The sequence below is a fragment of the Giraffa tippelskirchi genome, chromosome 10 (genome assembly GCF_054371585.1).
Source record: "Giraffa tippelskirchi isolate mGirTip1 chromosome 10, T2T-mGirTip1v1.2.pri, whole genome shotgun sequence".
Classification (NCBI taxonomy): Eukaryota; Metazoa; Chordata; class Mammalia; order Artiodactyla; family Giraffidae; genus Giraffa; species Giraffa tippelskirchi.
Window position 1 is genome coordinate 147,052,096 of NC_137284.1, and position 20,061 is coordinate 147,072,156.

Sequence of the window (20,061 nt, forward strand, 5' to 3'; positions counted from 1 at the left end):
CATAGCCCAAGACAGAAACTATCTAACACTTTCTATTCTTCCTGCGACCCTTCTCAATTCCTGGAAATCACCCACAGGAGAAGAGGAGTAAGAGCCAGCTCGGTCCAAGCCCAGCTAAAGCAGCCTGGCTGAGAATCAATCCATCCCAGGGAGGGGAGGGCACACCTTGTGGAATTTCCCAAGTGAATCACCTGGCTATTTATTTTGATTAAGAGTGCCCAAGAAGTATGTAATTTTAAGTTCTAAATTCTATTAATATGAGGAAAAATCAGACTGGTACCTACAGTCTGATTTACAGCTCTATATAACTGCACAGCACTTGGATTAACTTCTCGATCTTTCCAGCTCCTGTGTAGTCCATGACTAAAAGTTAAAAAGACAATCACAGGTGACGGTGAGAACATGGAGAAACTGGAACTTTCACAGATTGCTGGTGGGATTGTAAAATGGTACAGCCACTTTAGAAAATACTTTGGTAATTCTTTATGTTAAATATAGTTACCATATGACCTAGGAATCCCACACCCAGGTATATACTCAAGGGAGCTGAAAACATATAGCCACACAAAAGCTTGTACACAAATGCTCCTATCAGCATTACTCATAGTAGCCAAAAAGTGCAACTAACCCAAATGTCCATTAACTGATGAGTGAATAAACATGTGGTAAATGCATATAATTCAGTCATAAAAAGAAATGAAGTACTGATATTATACATACCACAACAGAAATGAGGCTTTGTCTCAGTTGTACCTGTGGGATATTTATATTTAGTTTAGGTGAAAGAAAAAACAGATTTTAATGTACAATAGTGTTTGCTGGACTTCCCAGTGGTTAGGAATCTGCCTGCCAATGCAGGGGACACAGGTTCAATCCCTGGTCCAGGAAGAGTCACATGCTATAGGGCAACTAAGACAGTATGCCACAACCATAATTGTAAAAAAACCAAACAAACAGTGCTTGCTTTGGTAGCACATATTTTCAAATATAAATAAGCCAAACTTATTCAAAAGGATTAGATTAAATCACAACACAATTTTTTAAATTTATTTTTAACTGGAGGATAATTGCTTTACAATGTTGTGTTGGTTCTGCCATACATCAGCATGAATCAGTCACAGGCATGCATACGTCCCCTCCCTCTTGAGCCTCCCTCCCACATCCCACCCTATCCCACTCCTCTAGGTTGTCACAGAGCACCAGGTTGAGCTTTCTACTTCATACAGCAAATTCCCACTGGCTATCTATTTTACATATAGATACACGTAGTTACATATAGATGTACGTGTTTTCAATGCTGCTCTCAGTTCATCCCATTCCCTCCTTCCCCCGGCCACCATGGCCACAAGGCTGTTCTCCATGTCTGCGTTTCTATTGCTGCTCTACAAATAGACTTATCAACACCATTTTTCTAGATTCCACATATATACATTAATAAATGATACCTGTTTTCCTCTTTGTTAGTTCACTCTGTATAACAGGCTCTAGGTATCCACCTCACTAGAACTGATGCAAATTCACTCCTTTTTATGGCTGAGTAACATTTATTGTATGCTGTTGCTGTCATTCAGTTGCTAAGTCGTGTCCAACTCTTTGCAACTCCATGAACTGCAGCACACCAGGTTTCCCTGTCCATGACTATTTCCCTGAATTTGCTCAAACTCTTCTCCTTTGAGTTGGTGACGCCATCCAACCATCTCATCCTCTATTGTCCCCTTCTCCTCCTGCCTTCAATCTTTCCCAGCATCAGAGTTTTTTCCAATGAGTCAGCTCTTCACATCAGGTGGCCAAAGTATTGGAGCTTCAGCTTCAGCACCAGTCCTTCCAATGAATATTCAGGACTGATTTCCTTTAGGATTGATTGGTTGGATCTCCTTGCAGTCCAAGGGACTCTCAAGAGTCTTCTTCAGCACCACAGTTCCAAAGCATCAATTCTTCAGCGCTCAGCCTTCTTTGTGGTCCAGCTCTTAGAATCATACATGACTACTGGATAAACTGTAGCTTTGACTATTAGGACCTTTGTTGGCAAAGTCATGACTCTGCTTTTTAATACACTATCTAGGTTTGTCATAGCTATACTTCCAAGGAGCAAGCATCTTATAATTTTGTGGCTGCAGTCACCATCTGCATTGATTTTGGAGCCCAAGAAAATGAAATCTGTCACTGTTTCCACATTTTCCCCATCTATTTGCCATGAAGTGATGGGACCAGATGCCATGATGTTCATTTTTTAAATGTTGAGTTTTAAGCCAGCTTTTTCACTCTCCTCTTTCACCTTCATCAAGAGGCTCTTTAGTTCCTCTTAACTTTCTGCCATTAAACTGGTATCATCTCTATATCTGAGGTTGTTGATATTTCTCTTGGCAATCTTGACTCCAGCCTGTGATTCATCCAGCCTGAGATTTCGCATGATTTACTCTGCATATAAGTTAAATAAGCAGGGTGACAATATACAGCCTTGACGTACTCCTGTCCCAATTTTGAACTAGTCCATTGTTCCATGTCCAACAGTCAAAGACTTTAGCAGAAGCAGTTTTTTTGGAATTCTCTTGCTTTTTCTAGGATCCAGTGTATGTTGGCAATTTGATCTCTGGTTCCTCTGCCTTTTCTACATCCAGCTTGTATATCTTGTACCACAACTTCTTTATCCATTATTCTGTCGATGGACATCTAGGTTCCTTCCATGTCCTGGCTATTGTATACGGTGCTGCAATGAACATTAGGATACATGGGCAACACTCAGTTCTAAAAGTGATTCAGAAAGGTTGAAAACAAAAGTTACATTACATTAGGACAGTTACATTAGGCAAATTCAAACAAAGACAATATCAGACATGGTTCAATTCAGAGACAAAAAACATTGAACAAAAACTAACAAAACCCTTTGCAATACTCAAGTGTGCAATTTATAATCCAATTATATAATGAAGAAAACTATATGCAAATGTGCTTTAATTAATTAATATGGTATGAACATTTATAAATGAAAAATTATAAAAGATATGAGAAGAAATACATACTAATAATCACTTTTCTCATTTCACTATTAAGTGGACAAAAGGTATCTAAGAGTATAGAAGCTTTCAATCTCAAAAATAAGATTAAATTGATACACCGAACTCTGTAGCCTGAAAACAGAGCACATTTTCATTCAAGTTCTGTGGGATTTTAATTTAGGGAGGTGACTGATGACAAGGAGAGATCAATGCCACTGAAAGATTTTTGTTACTCACTGTTCCTGAAAGGCAAGCACACCATGCCCACAAGGCCACACAAGGAAGCTCCAGATTGGACCAGGAGGCGGAAGGAGCTGGGGAAAACCTTAGCCAGGGCTTTTATTATGTTTCCTGCAGGAAAGGCAAGACATGACAGGATAAACAGTTTAGGACTGACTAGTCTCTATAATTCTGGCAGGCTTTGGGAATGGCTGTCTCCTAGCTGTTTGGCACCTGGCTTTCGGTTGACTTAGGGAGGGGGAGAGATTGGCTTGGTGTGTGAGAGTTTGATAAAGGGTGTGGTTGGTTTGGTGTGCGGGCTCAGGACCAGACTATTTGCATATGGAAAGTGTACTGTAGGGCAAGCCCTTTGCTAAGGCTAAGAGCTAGCTAGTCCTGGGAGGGGGGCTGTCTCTGCCCCGAGGCCACAAATGCCAGAGCATCAAGAATACAGAAAATAAAATATAATTAAGACAGTTGGTCTTCTGATGAATGGACACCAAATAGACAAATCCAGGATTTAAGAAAACCCAGTTAGAACAGCCTCAGAAACATTATGCTTAAGTGAAAGGAGCTAATCACAAAAGACCATGTATTCCATTTATATGAAATGTGCAAAACAGGCAGATCGACAGGTACAGATGGTATCTCTGATTCAATGGATATGAGTTTGAGCAAACTCCAGGAGACAGTGAAGGACAGGGAAGCCTTCAACAGGGTGCTGTTGTCCATGGGGTCACAAAGAGTCAAATATGACTGAGCAACTGAACAACAGTAGGTACAGAGGCTTCCCCAGTAGCTCAGTGGTAAAGTATCTGCCTGCAATGCAGAAGACACAGGTTCAATCTTTGGGCTGGAGAGCTCCCCTGGAGAAGGAAATAGCAACTCAGTCCAGTATTCTTGCATGGAAAAACCAACAGACAGAGGAGCCTGGCGTGTTATAGTCCATGGGGTCGCAAAGAGTAGGACACGACTTAGCGACTGAGCAGGCACCATGGGTACAGAACGCAAATCATGAGTTGTCAGGAACTGGGAAAAGCGGAGAATAGAACTTAGAATGACTGCTAAGAGATATGAGGTTTCTTTGGGGATTGAACAAAATGTTCTAGAATTAGATAGACCTGTGACTATCCCTAAAACCATTGTTCAATTTTTTTATTAAGTTTTATTGAAGTGTAGTTTCTAAATGACTATATACTTTGAAGGGTGAGTTATATATATGCAAATTATATCTCAATAAAGTTGTTATTAAAAAAAAATTATATATATATATATATATATATATATGGACTTCCTTAGTGGCCCAGTGGTTAAGACTCTGCCCTTTCAATGCAGTGGTGCAGGTTCAATCCCTAGTCAGGGAACTAGATCCCACAAGCCACGTGGTGTGGTGAAAAAAAAAAAAAAATCAGCAGAAGAGAGGTGTTGCTGCTACTTACCCTCAGATCTCTGGTGTCTCAGATTTTCTAGTTAGAGATGAGGATCATGTAAGATGTCAACATTAACCCAGGAAACAAGAGAGTCCCCTTTTGATAGCTGAACAAGAGAAAAACAACACAAAAATACTGTTTAGCAGGATTATTCTAAGAGTTGAGCATGGGGCAGATTGGAAAAGGGAAGACTAGAAGGTGGAACACTAGAAATAAGGCCCCTGAGAATAATTCAGGAAGAGGAAATTGACTTCGAAATCAACAAGATGAGTTCGAAAAGCAAGCCAGTTGTATAACCGATTCACTTTGCTGTACAGCAGAAACACAAACAACACTGTAAATCAACTACACATCCCAATAAAAATTAAAAAAGAAAAGAAAAGAAAAGCAAGGGAGAAAGAATCAGCAACACCTAGAGACTGCAGACAAGGAGCAAGGAAAAGATAGAGCAGAAAGTATCCTTAGGGCTGTGAGCCTGGTCTGATGGTGTTGCCACTGACAGTTCAAATCAACTCAGGAAATGTGAGAATTAGGGCTCAGTGGAAATTCTCAGTCACTTAATGAGAGAGCCCCTTAATGAATAAGGATCAAAATGTGCCTTGACGCCTAAGGTTACCCAGAAATGTTTCAAGCAACTTATTAAGCAAGACCAGTAGGAGAGTATGTGGGAAGTAGCTTTGCGGGGACTGGGGTGAGAAAATGAACTCTATTACTTTGGGCTGCTGGCAGGACGTCGGGGTGATCACCAGGCAGTTTAAGATTGGAAAATGAGTAACAAATAGCAGCTAGCGAGAAAAATCTGGTAGTCGTCGGGAGGTTTTAGGAAAATATGAAAAAGTGAACAGTGTAAAAGTACCGGAACAGGCACAGAGAAAATTAAACATTTAAGTTCTACCTCTCATGTGCCTTGCACTGTAGGAGAGGATTTTTCAAAATGATGAGAAGGTAGTCCTGACTTTCTAGAGCTTTGCAGACAGGTGATGACAAAACTAAAAATAGACTATGAACAAGAGTGTCGGGAACACAGAAGATGAAACAGTTTTGTCTGGAGAGTTCTCTTAGGATTGAGGATTAGGAAGAAAAGGGGGAAATCAAAATGGAGAGAAACAGAATTCAAAGAATAAGAAGGTAGTTACAACATCAAACGTAGAGAATGAAGATGGTCAGCTTTGATCAGGAAGCAACGGCAGGGAGAATAGCTTCAATGAAGATTTAAGATTAGAAGCATAAAAAGCTGAAAGGGAAGGATGGAAGTTGTCTTCAATACACCAGGGGAAAATATAGACCTGTCTTGCTCTCAGTTCAGTCGCTCAGTTGTGTCCGACTCCTTGTGACCCCATGGACTGCAGCACGCCAGGCCTCCCTGTCCATCACCAACTCCTGGAGTTTACTCAAACTCATGTCCATTGAGTCAGTGATGCCATCCAACCATCTCATCCTCTGTCGACCCCTTCTCCTCCTGCCTTCAATCTTTCCTAGCATCAGGGTCTTTTCCAATGAGTCAGTTTTTCACATCAGGTGGCCAAAGTATTGCAGTTTCAGCTTCAACATTAGTCCTTCCAATGAATATTCAGGACTGATTTCCTTTAGGATTGACTGGTTGGACCTCCTTGCAGTCCAAGGGACTCTCAAGAGTCTTCTCCAACACCACACTTCAAAAGCATCAATTCTTTGCCACTCAGCTTTCTTTATAGCCCAACTCTCACATCCATACATGACTACTGGAAAAATGATAGTTTTGACTAGACAGACCTTTGTCAGCAAAATAATGTCTCTGGTTTTTAATATGCTGTCTAGGTTGGTCATAGCTTTTCTTCCAAACAGCAAGTGTCTTTTAATTTCATGGCTTGAATTTAATTTCATTGTTGCTTTGGAAGGGAGAATTAGGACCACTGGAAGAAACTGTTAAGATTTTCGCTCAGAAGAACTCCTTTTCTAACGAGAGCACTCCCACAATGAAAGGCCTCCTGTGGGAGGGCCTGGCTGGGGGGCGCATGGGTCGAGCATCCATTCAGAGAACTGATGTGGAAAGCAAGGGTGAGAGTCTCAACTGAGAGGCCCAGGGAACTGAAAAACTAGGGGGAAAAAAAAGATGGAGAGAAGGTAATCAAAAGGAGTGGAACTTAGAGTGACGTTAAGGCCTCAGTTCCTGTGCAGAACAGAGACTTGCCCAAGTAGAGAAACTCTAGACAGTCCTGATTTTTCAATGAAACAGGCAGGCTGTGTCGCCAGTGGTGATAAGAGGCCAGTGGGGCAGGGATGGGGAGCGGGTGGGTGGACCGAGAACTTCTGAGAGAATGACTAGCCAGGAGGGTTTCAAAGCCAATGGATGTAAAGTAATAATGAAACGAAGCACCCGTGCCACTCTGACAAGTGCAGTGGGCAGGGTCTTTGGAACTTTGTCTCCCCCTGCTGAGGCCAGAGGTGTGAGCAACTGAGACAAGGAAAGGAGCCCCAGAGCAAAGAACAGTTTCTTTGGGGGGCTGGGGAGTGGAAAGAGGAAAATATAAATGCTGATTTTCATAAATCGCCTTATTAGCTAGATCCTGCAGCATGAAGTGAGGTGCTGTGCCAGAGCCAAACAGCAGACAGAAGCAGGAAGGGGGCCAGCGCTGGTCATCCCCATGGGCCATTCTTGCTAATGTTTTTTGGGACTTCCCTGGTGGTCAAGTGGTTAAGACTCCGTGCTTCCACTGCAAGCAGATGGGTTCAATCCCTGGTCGGGGAACTAAGATGGCGAAAAAAAAAAATCTTGCTAGGCTTTTCTCTAAAAGGCTCTTCTCTTAAGCGACCCATCCCTTTATCCAGACGCTGTTTCAACAGCCTCAAAGTGACTGCAGAGACCAGGAGCGGGAGCTGTGGTCTTAATTAGGGACCTTAGGCTTGTTTTGAATTTTGAAAGTTCTCATAAATTATCTTCCCTCCAAGACCTTGTTCACAGAATCATCACTTTTAGGAGAACCGACCTAGTAATGCAAACAAGGATGAAACCTCTCTCACACCTGGGGGCATTTGGGGAGGAGTCTACCTGCTGCCTCTACTTCAGCCACTGCTCCTTCCTCCCCCAGCCCTAACCTCCTGGCTCCAGAGCACTCTTTTTGCCTTTTGTAACCTCATTAACATCTTCATCCCATGCAACAAAGGCAAGTTTGTATGCTACTCCTTAGGTATTATTTTTTTTTTAATGAAACCCACAGCAATAGTTAGGTTCCTGAAACTTTCTATGGTGAGCCTAGGCAAACAAACAAAATTCTAAGTAAATAAGCAAACGTGCACATACACACATACAATCATGAACTGTGTATCCTGATGTCACTCTTTGGGGCGTGATGATAACTGTTAAACAAGCTGAGGGCCTTAGAAGTGCTCAGATGAAAGGCTTTACCTAAATTCAGTTATCCTATTACAATATCCACAACAACATTTTCATCCAAAGGGGTGGCATTTTTATCAGTATTTCACTGATGATGAAGTTATTACAACTTCCTTGGGATTCAAGGGGATTTAAAATGGTTAATGATTTTGTTACTTGTTATCTAATTTCTGAAAGGACAAAAGGGAAAAAAATAAGTTATTTCTTTAATCAGAGGGCAGTGGCAGATGAGAAAAAGCTGACTCATGGCACTTTGGAGGCAAGACCAATATTCAGAATTAAACATTCATTAGAAAGAAGGGTAAGGGGGGCTTCCCTGGTGGGTCAGTGGTAAAGAATCCGCCTGCCAGTGCAGGAGATGCAGGCTCGATCCCTGATCCAGGAAGATCCCACGTGCTGCAGAGCAACTAAGCCCAGGCACCACAACTACCGAGCCTGAGCTCCAGAGCCCATGCTCTGCAACGAGAGAAGCCACCACAATGAGAAGCCCACGTGCCACAGTTAGAGTAGACCCTGCTGCTGCAACCAGAGAAAATCCCACGCAGTAACGAAGACCCAGCACAGTGACAAGTAAATAATCCTAAAAAAAGAAAGACGAGTAAGGGAACTCCCTGGAGGTCCAATGGTTAGGACTCAAGAGTTTTCACTGCCAGGACCCAGTTTAATCCCTGGTTGGGGAACTAAGATTCCACAAGCTATGCAGCTTGGCCACGAATAAAGAACAAGAAGGGTAAGAGTAGTGACCGTGGTCAAAAGGAAGGAGTAGAGCTGGCTCAGGTGGGCACGTGACATCATCACCTCCACCAACTCCAGGGCCAAGAGGAGGGAAGACTAGAGTCTGTCGGGTGGGAGATCATCTCGAGCCTCAGGTGGAAGGACCAGGAAAGAGGGAAGAGATGCCCCTTAAAAAGGCAAACTTGGAGCAGAAGATGTTGCAGAGTAGGGCACGGAGGGGCACTCAGCCCAGCAGCAGGAGCGAGACAGAAGGCGATTTTAAGACAAAGCTTTGCAGCGTTTGGCCAGCCTCTCATCTGTGGGACTCTGGCGCTCGGAGGATGAGAGCTTTCGCACAGCATATACGTTGGAAGGAAGCCTAGGACAAGATTCAAGTCAAACGAGAAGAGGATGCATGGCATCACAGAGACCAACACTGATGTCAGAAGACCTGGGTTCTGAGTCAGTCCTGCTGTCGGGCACTAGATGTGTGTCCCCGGGCACACCCGTGAGTGTCTCAGAGCCTTAGCTCTCCAATCTGAGGACCAGATCCATCACGGGTCCTCCCACATCACAGAGGCGGTGGGAGTAAGACACAGCGATGGATAGGAGGGCACTTGTAAAAGTCGTGTGAAGGAAGGCAGGCAAGGAGGGAAGGAGGAAGAAAATGAGGCCAGGAGATGAGAAGCTTAAAATAAATAAAAGAGGTGTACACACGTGAAGCATTGTTCTGGTGATGGTGGGAAGATCACGCCCCTTGGGCTTAAGCACAGAATACCCTTTCAAATATTAGTCTTGACGTACACATACATTTGTATATAGTTATATGTGTGTGTGCAGTTAAATGTAACACATAGTTTTATATATATATACATATATAGTCACCTAGAATTACCTATAACACATATATAACAATTTAATTAATTTGTATTATCTGTGTTCATATGTATAAAATTTCATACAGCATCTGATTTATTCTGGATATATGCCGAAACAAACTTGGTCACAGGAAATGATTGGGGCATTTATAGAAAAGCAAAAAGCAAGATGGGGCTTCCCTGGTGGCTCAGACAGTAAAGAATCTGCCTGCAGTGCAGGAGACCAGGTTTTAATCCCTGTGTCGGGAAGATCCCCTGGAGAAGGGAACAGCTACCCACTCCAGTATTCTTGCCTAGAGAATCTCAGGGACAAAGGAGTCTGGCAGGCTACAGTCCACAGAGGCAGACACGACAGAGTGACTAAGCGTGCGCGCGTGCGCGTGCACACACACACACACACACACACACACACACACACAAAAGGAAGATGAGCCTGAATCTGAAAGTACAGAGGCCACATGGGAAGGTAAACCAGCTGTCTTGATTAAATAGCTGCTGCAACCTTGGACATGGAGTTGACTCCTTCATGTTCACAATGTAATTGAGGAAATGACAACTTAACCAGAAACAACCAGAGAATAAAATAAGGCAGTAAAACCACTCAGTCTGGGCAGACTCCAGTCTACCTGTGATGGCTCAAGAAGTTCAAAGGAAGGAAAGAGCATTAGAAGAGGGTAAACAGGAAAAGCTCCATGGAGATTAACACAGACACAGAACTATATATAAAGCAGATACTCGGGATAGCACAGGGAAGTCTACTCGATATTTTTTAACAACCTATAAAGGAAAAAAATCTGAAAAGGGATACACACACACACACACACACACACATATATACATAAAACTGAATCATTTTGCTGTACACCTGAAACTAGTACAACATTGTAAATCAACTATACTTCAATTTAAGTAACTGGCCATTCACTGCAGGAAGCGGTGTCCTAGTTAAAGCAAGAGGAAGGGCAAGGTGCAGGGTCAGGAGGACACATCCACTAGATCCCCTCTCCGCTCTCATTTTCCTTCCACCTTTCCCAACATGATCAACATTTACTCAGCACCAACCATGCGAGGAACTAGGCATTGGAGAAAATGGCCAATAATCTCCTTGGAGAGTTAGATATAAAAATAGGTAACACAGAAGCAGCTAAGCACCAAATATGTAATCTTACCATCACTACCAAAAAAAGGCGAGACAGTGGACGCTAGTAAGGCTGGCTGGGAAGCTGTTCTTGGGCCACATGATGCTTGGCCAAGACTTGAAGAAAAAGTAAGACTCAGAAAGCGGAGAGTTAAAAATAGGTATTACGGAAAGTGTGAATCAACACAAGGAGGAAAGCACTACAGTGTGAGTATACAGTGTGAGTATATCAGTACTTAACTACTGAACTGTACAGTTAAAATGGTTAAAAGCATACATTTTATGTTACATGCATGTGATGTGTTACATCACAATTAAGCTTTTTTTCATCTAAAAACCAAACCAAAAAACTGGTACTTCATTTAAAAAAAAAAAAAAAAAAAACAGACATAAATACTGCTATTTGTAGCCAAGTAATCATCACTGACTCGATGGACATGAGTTTGGGTAAACTCTGGGAGTTGGCGATGGACAGGGAGGCCTGGTGTGCTGTGATTCATGGGGTCGCAAATAGTCGGACACGACTGAGCGACTGAAGTGAACTGAACTGAATAAGATGACTGGGCTTTCTTGGTAGCTCAGCAGTAAAGAATCTGCCTGCCAATCCAGGAGACACAGGTTCGATCCCTGGGTTGGGAAGATACCCTGGAGAAGGAAATGGCAACCCACTCTAGTATTCTTGCCTGGGAAATCCCATGGACAGAGGAGCCTGGCAGGCCCTAGTCCGTGGGGTCGCATAAGAGCCAGACACAACTTAGCAACTAAACAACATTAAGATGATCAGTCTGATTCTGTAGCAAGTTCGTGTAGAGGGGGAATGGGAGATTCAGTAAAGAAACAGACAGAAGCTGGGCTGTGGGAAACCGCAGGCAAACAGGTTCTCTCAACCCGATTCTCTGCTGACCATCCACTGACCCCGCTGGGCACCCGATTCTCTCAATCAAGGTTTCTAACTTTGTGGTTCAAGGATAGGCTTCAAGTTTTGGTCCATGACACCCTGTAATAAACCTTTTTTTCTCTTTAGTTAATTTATTATCCTTGGCTGTGCTGAGTGTTTGTCACTGTGAGGGCTTTTCTCCAGTTGTAAAGCACAGGCTCTTGGGCTCGCGGGCTTCTGTAGTCGCAGCTCTAGAGCACAGGCTCAACAGTTGTGGCGCATGGGCTTAGTCACTCCACGGCATGTGAGATCTTCCTGGATCAGGGATCGAACTTGAGTCTCCTGCACTGGCAGGCAGATTGTTTACCACTGAGCCACCAGGGAAGCCCCCTTGTAACAAATCTTGAATGTTTCTTTATAAGTGCATTTTGATCTGGGGAGAGGGTACATGGGTTTTGGATTCTCAGATGGGCTTCTGACTTAGGGAAATTTGAAAACCATTCGTGAAAGCAATTGGCAGTGTGGTCTGGGTGGGGACAGGATGAGGATTGAGGTTACATATAAGTTGAGCTCAGTTCCCTTGAGACTCGCTCTTAACTAAACACCAGATAGTATTATGTAAACAGGTGCCATACCTCTCTTTAGGACTTAACAGAGCTATTGTTCAGTTCTAAGAACAGTTCTCTCGGAAAGCTGGTGACCTCTATTGTAGAAAGCTAGCAGAGGATGAGCAGAGAAGAGAACCCAGTAAAAAAACAGGAGGTACGGAGATTCAATACATTGAAATGCCATAGAAGCCAAACGGAAAAAAGTCCTGGAGAAGATGAAGCAGTTACCGGCATCAAGTTTAAGAGGAGGATTAAGAAAGGAATGAGAAAAAAAAGATTGCTAAGTTCTACGACATTCCGTTGCACTGTTTCTGTAGTGATACAGAAAAAAGGTCAGAGGTTAAGGGTAAGATATCCAAACTAGAACACTTGGGAGAGCAGAGAGAGGTGCTCTAATTATGACGTGATAATTATGTCAGAGCATCAGACATAAACCAGGGCTGTCTTGGATGAATGGAAATACAGTTAGTTTCCTAGTTGAGGAGGAAGTACAACCGCCAGGAAGGCAGCAGCTACCATCTGTTAACTCAAAAGGACTTGCTCTTGAAAAGGAAAATAGGACATAAGTCAGAAGAACTAGTCGGGATAAGAAAGGGCTGTGTCAGCTACCTATGTGGGAGATGGGAGGACGTCGAAGGTTGAAACGGAGAGGGAAGGAGTGGACAAGAACATCTTGTACCCTCCGTCTCGCTGAACATCACTTCACACAAAGGAGTGGGCCCTCAAGACACTTCTGTGTGAGTGTTGACTGTGGGGACCATCCTCCAGGAAGCAGCAAAGATTAGAATAAGCCAGAGTGGAGAGGGGCCCTTCTCCCTTTGAAACGTCAAGGAAGGAGAAAGGGCTTCCCAGGTGGCGCCAGTGGCAAAAAAACCTGCCTGCCAATGCAGGTGATGTAAGAGATGTGTTAGATCCTTGGGAAGATCTCCTGGAGGAGGAAATGGCAACCCACTCCAGTATTCTTGCTTGAAGAATCTCATGGATAGAGCAGCCTGGTGGGCTACAATCCATGGGGTCACAAAAAAGTCGGACACGATGGAAGCAACTTAGTATGCACAGAAGGAGAAAAGAAAACACATGACAAGACAAGACAGGCCGGAGCATTCTATCAGAGATCGAGGTGTCAGAGAATGCTTTTCCAGACTAGCCATCATGATGGCCCTTTCTTCAAGGGAAAAACAGTAAGAACGTGAGGTCAGTTCTTACGAGTTCTTTAAAGCTAATCAGTACGCAGAGTGCCAGAACCAGAACAACAGGCAATCTACCCGTAGTACAAGATATAATTCCCTCAAGGCCAAGGAGTTATTTTATTTATAATTTCATTGCAGGTACAGCTTGGGGGCTACAGAGAGGTCAGAGGAACACTCGTCCAGCTAAGTTTAAACTGGGGCAAGAAAACAATGGTTGGTGTCAGGATACGAAGGTGTGACCACACTGATTACATGGCGCGGGAGAGGAAAGTCTCTCAGCCAAAGGTCACCAAGAGGCTAAATAACCAAAATGGGCTTCATCCACAGACGATTCTTAAACTACAACTAGGCCACTCATCCAAACTCAGCACAGTCCTGCACAAAGAAGAAGGGGAGGCTTTTCCAGAACGCAGCAGACATACAGCTGTACAATCCGGCAGCCCGGCGGGGTCAGGGGACGGTCGGCAGGGAACACTCAGGAGCAGGAAATCTCCAGGCGTGAGTCACATTCTACAACGCGGAGCTCAGAGTACAAAGAAAATAACCAGACAGACAGATATTTATTATAAAAGTCAGTTTATTTTCCCTTTCTGTGTTTCAAAAGTTTCCCTTTTTGTCAGTAATGAGCACTTAACTGATTGGAAGTCTGCTTGATTAAATAACATTAACAAGTTCATAAACACACATTTGAGAGTATAAAGCAAGAGGTTGAAAACTTTCCCCTAATTCCATGTAAATTAGGCAGCCCTCAAAATTGCACATTTTTCGCCTGCTCACTTTCATAATTTAAAATATATATGCAGAATGACCTTAAAATATTGATAATTAGGATAGAATTCACAGCCTTGAAGATGTATATTCTACAAACATCTAAAGAATAGATACCTAGATACCTTTCAGGCCCTAGTAATCCACTGTGATTCAATGTCACATACTTAATGCATAGAAGGCCAAAAGGTCTTTCCTTTTTCTCTAATTCTAGTCTTCTGCTGAGGTAACGCAAGGAACCCGGTTATGACAGAGACTGAGCCTCTGAAAATAGGACTAAGCTGACTGGCTTCCTAGTGGATCCTAAAAAGTTCCCAGAGAACAAGCCTGGGGTTGAGTACTTCGGTTATAAATTACATCCTGGAATGTTCACAACTGAGGTACCTCATGGTCCTTGACAGGAAGACAAAAGACTGCCAGGAGTTGAAAGTAACTCTGAATGAAGATGGAGGAGAACAGCTGACAATCACTGGAAGATATTTCTGCTTCCGGAGCTGATCGACTTCAGAGCAGACACAAAGTAACTGAGCCACTCAGCACGTAGTGTGATTTTTTTTCCCACCAGAGTTTAACTAAGGGATTCTCTGTCCAAGACAGGCTTACGCTGGACCCAGCTGGAGTGCTGTACCAGGATGTGATGCTTCAGAGATGACCTGCTCTCTGTAAACTCCTGACCGAAGCAAAATGCAATGATCCTTTCTATTCGTGGAGTCTGTCATTGCTACAAACCAGGCACGACTGCCTCGTGGTCACTCAGCTTTCCAGGCTGGAGAACAAGGGTCCAAGTTCAATAAAGCATTTATGGTTAAAGGGATGAACCTCCACAGGCCAACAGAGTTGCTGGCAGATTCACAGGCCATTTGGTACATTCATGGAACAATGTTGATAAATAAAAATCATTCATTCCTGTAGTGTAGAAAAAACAACCCAGCCTTCACTCTGGTCAGCATCTCCCGCGGCTGACACTGCTGAAAGAGGCCTGACAATCTGAGGTTATGTTGGAGTTCTTAAGACAAACCCCAAATAGGGTGAATTAAAAGAAGTTAAGAGTCCTGATGTTCTTTTGTGGGCACCAGTCACTCACTCAATACGCGAGTTTGTTGTCTTTGCATAAGAGAGCATGTTTCCCTCACTATTAATGGTGAAATAAACAGAATTGTGCAACTTGTCTGTGAAGAGAAAAAGAGCATTAAATGTGCAGTGATAATTTAATTCTGTTAGTGCATCATGGTTTGAACATAATAATGAATTTGGACTACATTCTTTTTGACTTTGTACAAAGATAACTCTTAATCTTTAATGAAATAGAAAATGATTTTGAAAATTACAGTTACTGTAATAAAATACTTAATGTAACATTATAGTCTCCTCAAAAAAAGAACCTAATGAAATAATTTGCTATAAGCAGAGCACAGAATTGATACTGGAGCTCAGATTTCAAACAGTGTTTCTTCTAATAGATTCAGTTTTCTATGACAATTTCTAGTATGATTAGACCAGCAGGTACATCAGGAGATATCTCCCTGTGCTTAGGGCGGATATCAGAAGTGGAACACAGAGTTATAGGCCCCAGCCTTTAGGAGCCAGAAACCAGTGAAGCTAATGGAAGCATCCTTTGTGATAGCAGAGAACAGAAGCCTTAAGGCCGCTCCAGGGGATTCCAGGTGCTGAGCTGTCTCCAAGGCCCCTTGGACGAGGCTGGAGGACAGTGTCTGGACTTGGGCATTGGAGGCTGCCTCCAATTAGGATGCTCTCAACTGAGGGAAAGGATACTGAATACATCCTCTGGTGCACGAAGCTGTCGCCAGACTCGCAAGTGGACCGGTCTCGAGCACTGTGTCTCAGTAACGTGGTAAGAACACGTCACGTACTTATTCAACAGAAAGCAATGTTTTAAAAGCACAAGGCCTTATTCTGTCTTGGCTATTTCCCAGAAAATACAGAGTTCCAGCCAAGAATATCTAAGGCGCAACAGATATTTTCTCAAGAGACTCAAGGTTCATTTTAGAACTTGCACACCACAGTGTTAATTATAGCAATGCTTCTTTTTTAACCCTAAGTGGTTTGGCATACACATTTCCTTCAGAATTCCCAAATTATATTTAGTGACAGAAAGTACCCTGGAAGAGTACCCTGATTAACAGTTGGGGATGTAAGTCTCTCACCATTTTTTCTGGAATCATGAATGACAATACTCATTAGATTCAGGTCAAGGGCAAATGTAACAGCCCTTTTCTTCCTTGAGAAATGAATGTGTCTTTTAGAATAGTAAGACGTTACTTTTCACAAAAGAATCTTTAAAAGCAGTCAGCAATGTTGCTGGTTTAAGAAGTAATTTAACCATAAGAAGAAATGAACTACTGACACATGCAACAACAGGAATGAATTTAAAATAATTATGCTGACTGCAGGAAGCTGACAAAAATACGGAACGTATGATTCCATGTATATGAAACTCAAGAAAATGCAAACTAGTCTATAGCAACAGAAAAGTGGACCAGCACTTACCTGGTGGAGAGAGGTGGGACACAGGCATGACACAGGGGCTGTGGGGAAACTTTTGGGAGTGATGGACACTTCCTGCCCTGATCCGGATAATGGTTTCACAGATGTGTATGGACATATGTTAAATCTTTCCGAATTTTATATCTCAGATATATGCCATTTACTTTAAGCCAATTAATTCAACGACAAAAAAAGACTCCTTTGCACATTAAAAAAAAAAAGTGATTTAAGTAAATGTTTTGAACTAATTTAATTTAAAAACTACTAGCTAAAGGCTTCTCTGGTGGACTAGTTCGCCTGCTAGTAGAGCAGACAGGGGTTCGACCCCTGAGCTGGGATCCCACATGCTACAGAGCAAAAAACTGGGCACCAGAACTATTGAGCTTGTGCTCTGCAACGAGAGAAGCCACTGCAATGAGATGCCCACGCAACACAACACAGAGGAGCTCCTGCTTGCCTCACCTAAAAGCCCACGCAGCAATAAAGACCCAGCACAGCCAAAGATAAATAATAAAATATATACGTAACTCTTAAGGAAAAAAAACTACTAGTTTGAAAAAAAAAAAGGGCACATACTTACCATAAGAATGAAAAAGTAGAAAACCCACATCCATCCCAGGTTGTCCTGGATCAAAGACACTAAATACTAAAAGGGAGAAAAAGAAATCACAATACAATCCTTTACAAATTAATAAAATGAAGTAGCTAAAAAGCAGATGAAACATGGCTCTTCTAGAAAATGAGAAGGGAGTCAGTATAATGTTTTGCAGTTTGCAGAGCTCCTGCATATACGTGCTCCTAGTTAAGCTTTTTTACTGATAACCGTCGTTTGGTAAGCTGGCAGAATCCAAATAAAAAATGGAATGGAAGGCCTAAGTCTAAGAGGTCTATATTTTTTTCACTTTGCTATTAAGCGAGAATGATGAACAGCCTCAAGCCACTTCCGTTTAATCATCCCTTCTTCCAGTGAAAGGTACTATAACTGATGCTTTTAAAAATAGTTCGTCTTTTAAGTATACCACTCATTTTCCAATTACACTATTTGCTCACAGGATTACTGCATGACTTTGACATTTTACAGCATATTCTTTTATTTTCAATTACTAAAAAGTATCCAATAGCTTTTAACCCATTTTCTTTTTTTAAAATTATGGCAAAATACATACAACATACAACTTGCCATTTTAGCAATCTTTTGTTGTACATACAACTCAGCAGCACCAAACACATTCATGACTTTGTACAACCATCACCACTACCTATTTTCAAACTTTTTCATCACCCCAAACAGAAACTCTGCACCTATGAACTCTCTCCAAGAACTCTCCACGGCCTGTCTCCTCAGCCCCTGACAAACTCTAATCTGCTTTCTATTCCTATGAATTTGCCCATTCTAGATATTTTGTGTTAAGCAGAATCACCCAATATTTGTCCTTTTGTGCACAGCAAATTTCACTAAGCACAATGTTGTTAAGGTTCATTCATGTGTAGCACACATCAGAACTCCACTCCTTTTTTATGGCTGAATAATATGCCACTGTGTAGATACACCACATTTTGTTTATCTATTCATCTATCCATGGACATTTTAGTTGTTTCCACCTTGTGGCTATTACGAATAATGCTGCAATGAACAATGGCAAACAAATAACTGAAACCATCTTCAAGTCTTTGGAGTACAGCATACTTAGGAGTGGAACTGCTGGGTCATATGATAATGTTTACCTTTTTGAGGAACCATCATAGCACTTTCTACAATAGCTGTGTGGTTTTACATTCCTACCAGCACTGTATGGAATTTCTCCACATCCTCACCAATACTTACTACTTTGTTCTACTTTGCTTTAATTACAGACATCCTAATTAGGTGTGAAGTGGTAGTTCATGTTTTTCCTTTGCATTTCCTAAGAGACTAAGGATGCTGAGAATCTTTTCAGGGGTTCATTGACCATTGGTACACATCTGTCACAAGGAGTCGTCCCTATGTTTTCTTCTAAGGGTTTTATTAATTTTAGCTCTTAAAGTTAGGTATGTGATCCATTTTGAGTTAATTCTTGCACATAGTGTAAGGTAAGGGTCCAAATTCATCATTTTGCAATGTGTACATTCAGCTTTCCCAGCACCTTTTGGTGAAGAAACCACTCTTTCCCCAATAAGTGGTCTTGGTACCCTTCTCAAAACTCAGCTGACCACTGACATGATCATTTAACTCATGTTCTTGGTCACAATATTAGTAAAAATTTTAAGTGGGAGAAATTAAAGGACAACAACTGAGTGATTTAGCCTGGATGGCCTCACGGAAAACAAAAAAGCAGAGGTGTAATCACCCATTAAAGGAAGCACAGTGGCCCTCCAAACTCTCTGAATGCTACTTTACCTTTTAAATAGCTTTACTGACATATAATTTACAAAACACTAAAGCTCATATCACTCAATGGATTTTAGTATACTTACAGAGTTGTGCAACTATCACCATAATCTAATTTTAGACCATTTTCATCACCCCAAGAGAAACCTATTAGGAGTCACTCCCCAGACCCACCCAACCCAAAGCAACCACTAGTCTAATTTCTTTCTCTATAGATTTGCCTATTCCGGGTATCTCATATGAATGAAATCACATAAATAGGTGGTCTTTGGTGACTGGCTCCTTTTACTTGGCATAATAGAGTTGAAGTTCATCCATACTGTAGCATCTGTCGAACCTTCATTCCTCTTGAACTGCCAAATACTACTCCGTTATTGAATATATCATATTTTACTTATCCATTCATCAGTTGATGGATATAAAGATGCTTCTACTTCTTAGCTATTATAAATAATCATTTGCTGTGAAATACATTTGTGTAAAAATGTTTATGTGGACATTTGTTCTCATCTCTCTTGGGAAAACACTGCAATTTAAACTACTGAGCCCCCGTTGTGTGTCAAAAACATATTAAGCTCTGGGAACGCAAAGAAGAAGGCAGAGTCTGACACAGGGGATTGATCAACCAGCCAGTGCGAGACTGTGGCAAGTGTTCTACTGCAGGTGTGCACCAACTGCTGTGGAAACCAGGGGGAGAAAGCAATATTTTTCTTGGGAAGTCAAGGAAAGGTTGGGAGAACAAAGCTATTCAATGTGAATTAGGCGAGTGCTAGGGGCCAAGTTTATAGAATTTTTGTTTTTGTTTTGGCCACACTGCGCGGCATGGGGGATCTCGGTTCTCTGACCAGGTACCGAACCTGCACCCCCTGCAGTGGCAGTGAGGAGTCTTAACCACTGGACCACCTGGGGGAGTCCGAAGTTTTTAATATTAAGTCATGAAGTTTTGGGTTTTATACCTCAAACAGTAAGAAATCATTCAAAAATCAACACGCCAGGG

The 20,061-nt window shown here is 42.2% G+C and overlaps 1 protein-coding gene across 8 annotated transcripts in view; it reads right to left on the reverse strand.

The window, feature by feature from the left end:
* Positions 1–20,061, reverse strand: part of SLC37A3 (solute carrier family 37 member 3) — a 103,322-nt gene that overhangs the window by 23,533 nt on the left and 59,728 nt on the right. For 3 of the 8 annotated variants that reach the window (XM_081534287.1, XM_081534292.1, XM_081534286.1), the window contains 2 exons: positions 17,277–17,342; positions 13,983–15,360 (listed from right to left, as the gene is read on the reverse strand). In XM_081534287.1, coding sequence (XP_081390413.1) covers positions 15,268–15,360; positions 17,277–17,342 — 159 coding nt within the window. In that variant the 3' untranslated portion in view covers positions 13,983–15,267. Of the gene's footprint in view, positions 1–1,445; positions 2,746–3,233; positions 3,348–4,654; positions 4,752–13,982; positions 15,361–16,699; positions 16,896–17,276; positions 17,343–20,061 lie in introns of those variants that run through there. The other 5 variants (XM_081534290.1, XM_081534293.1, XM_081534288.1 and 2 more) reach the window with 4 other exon arrangements.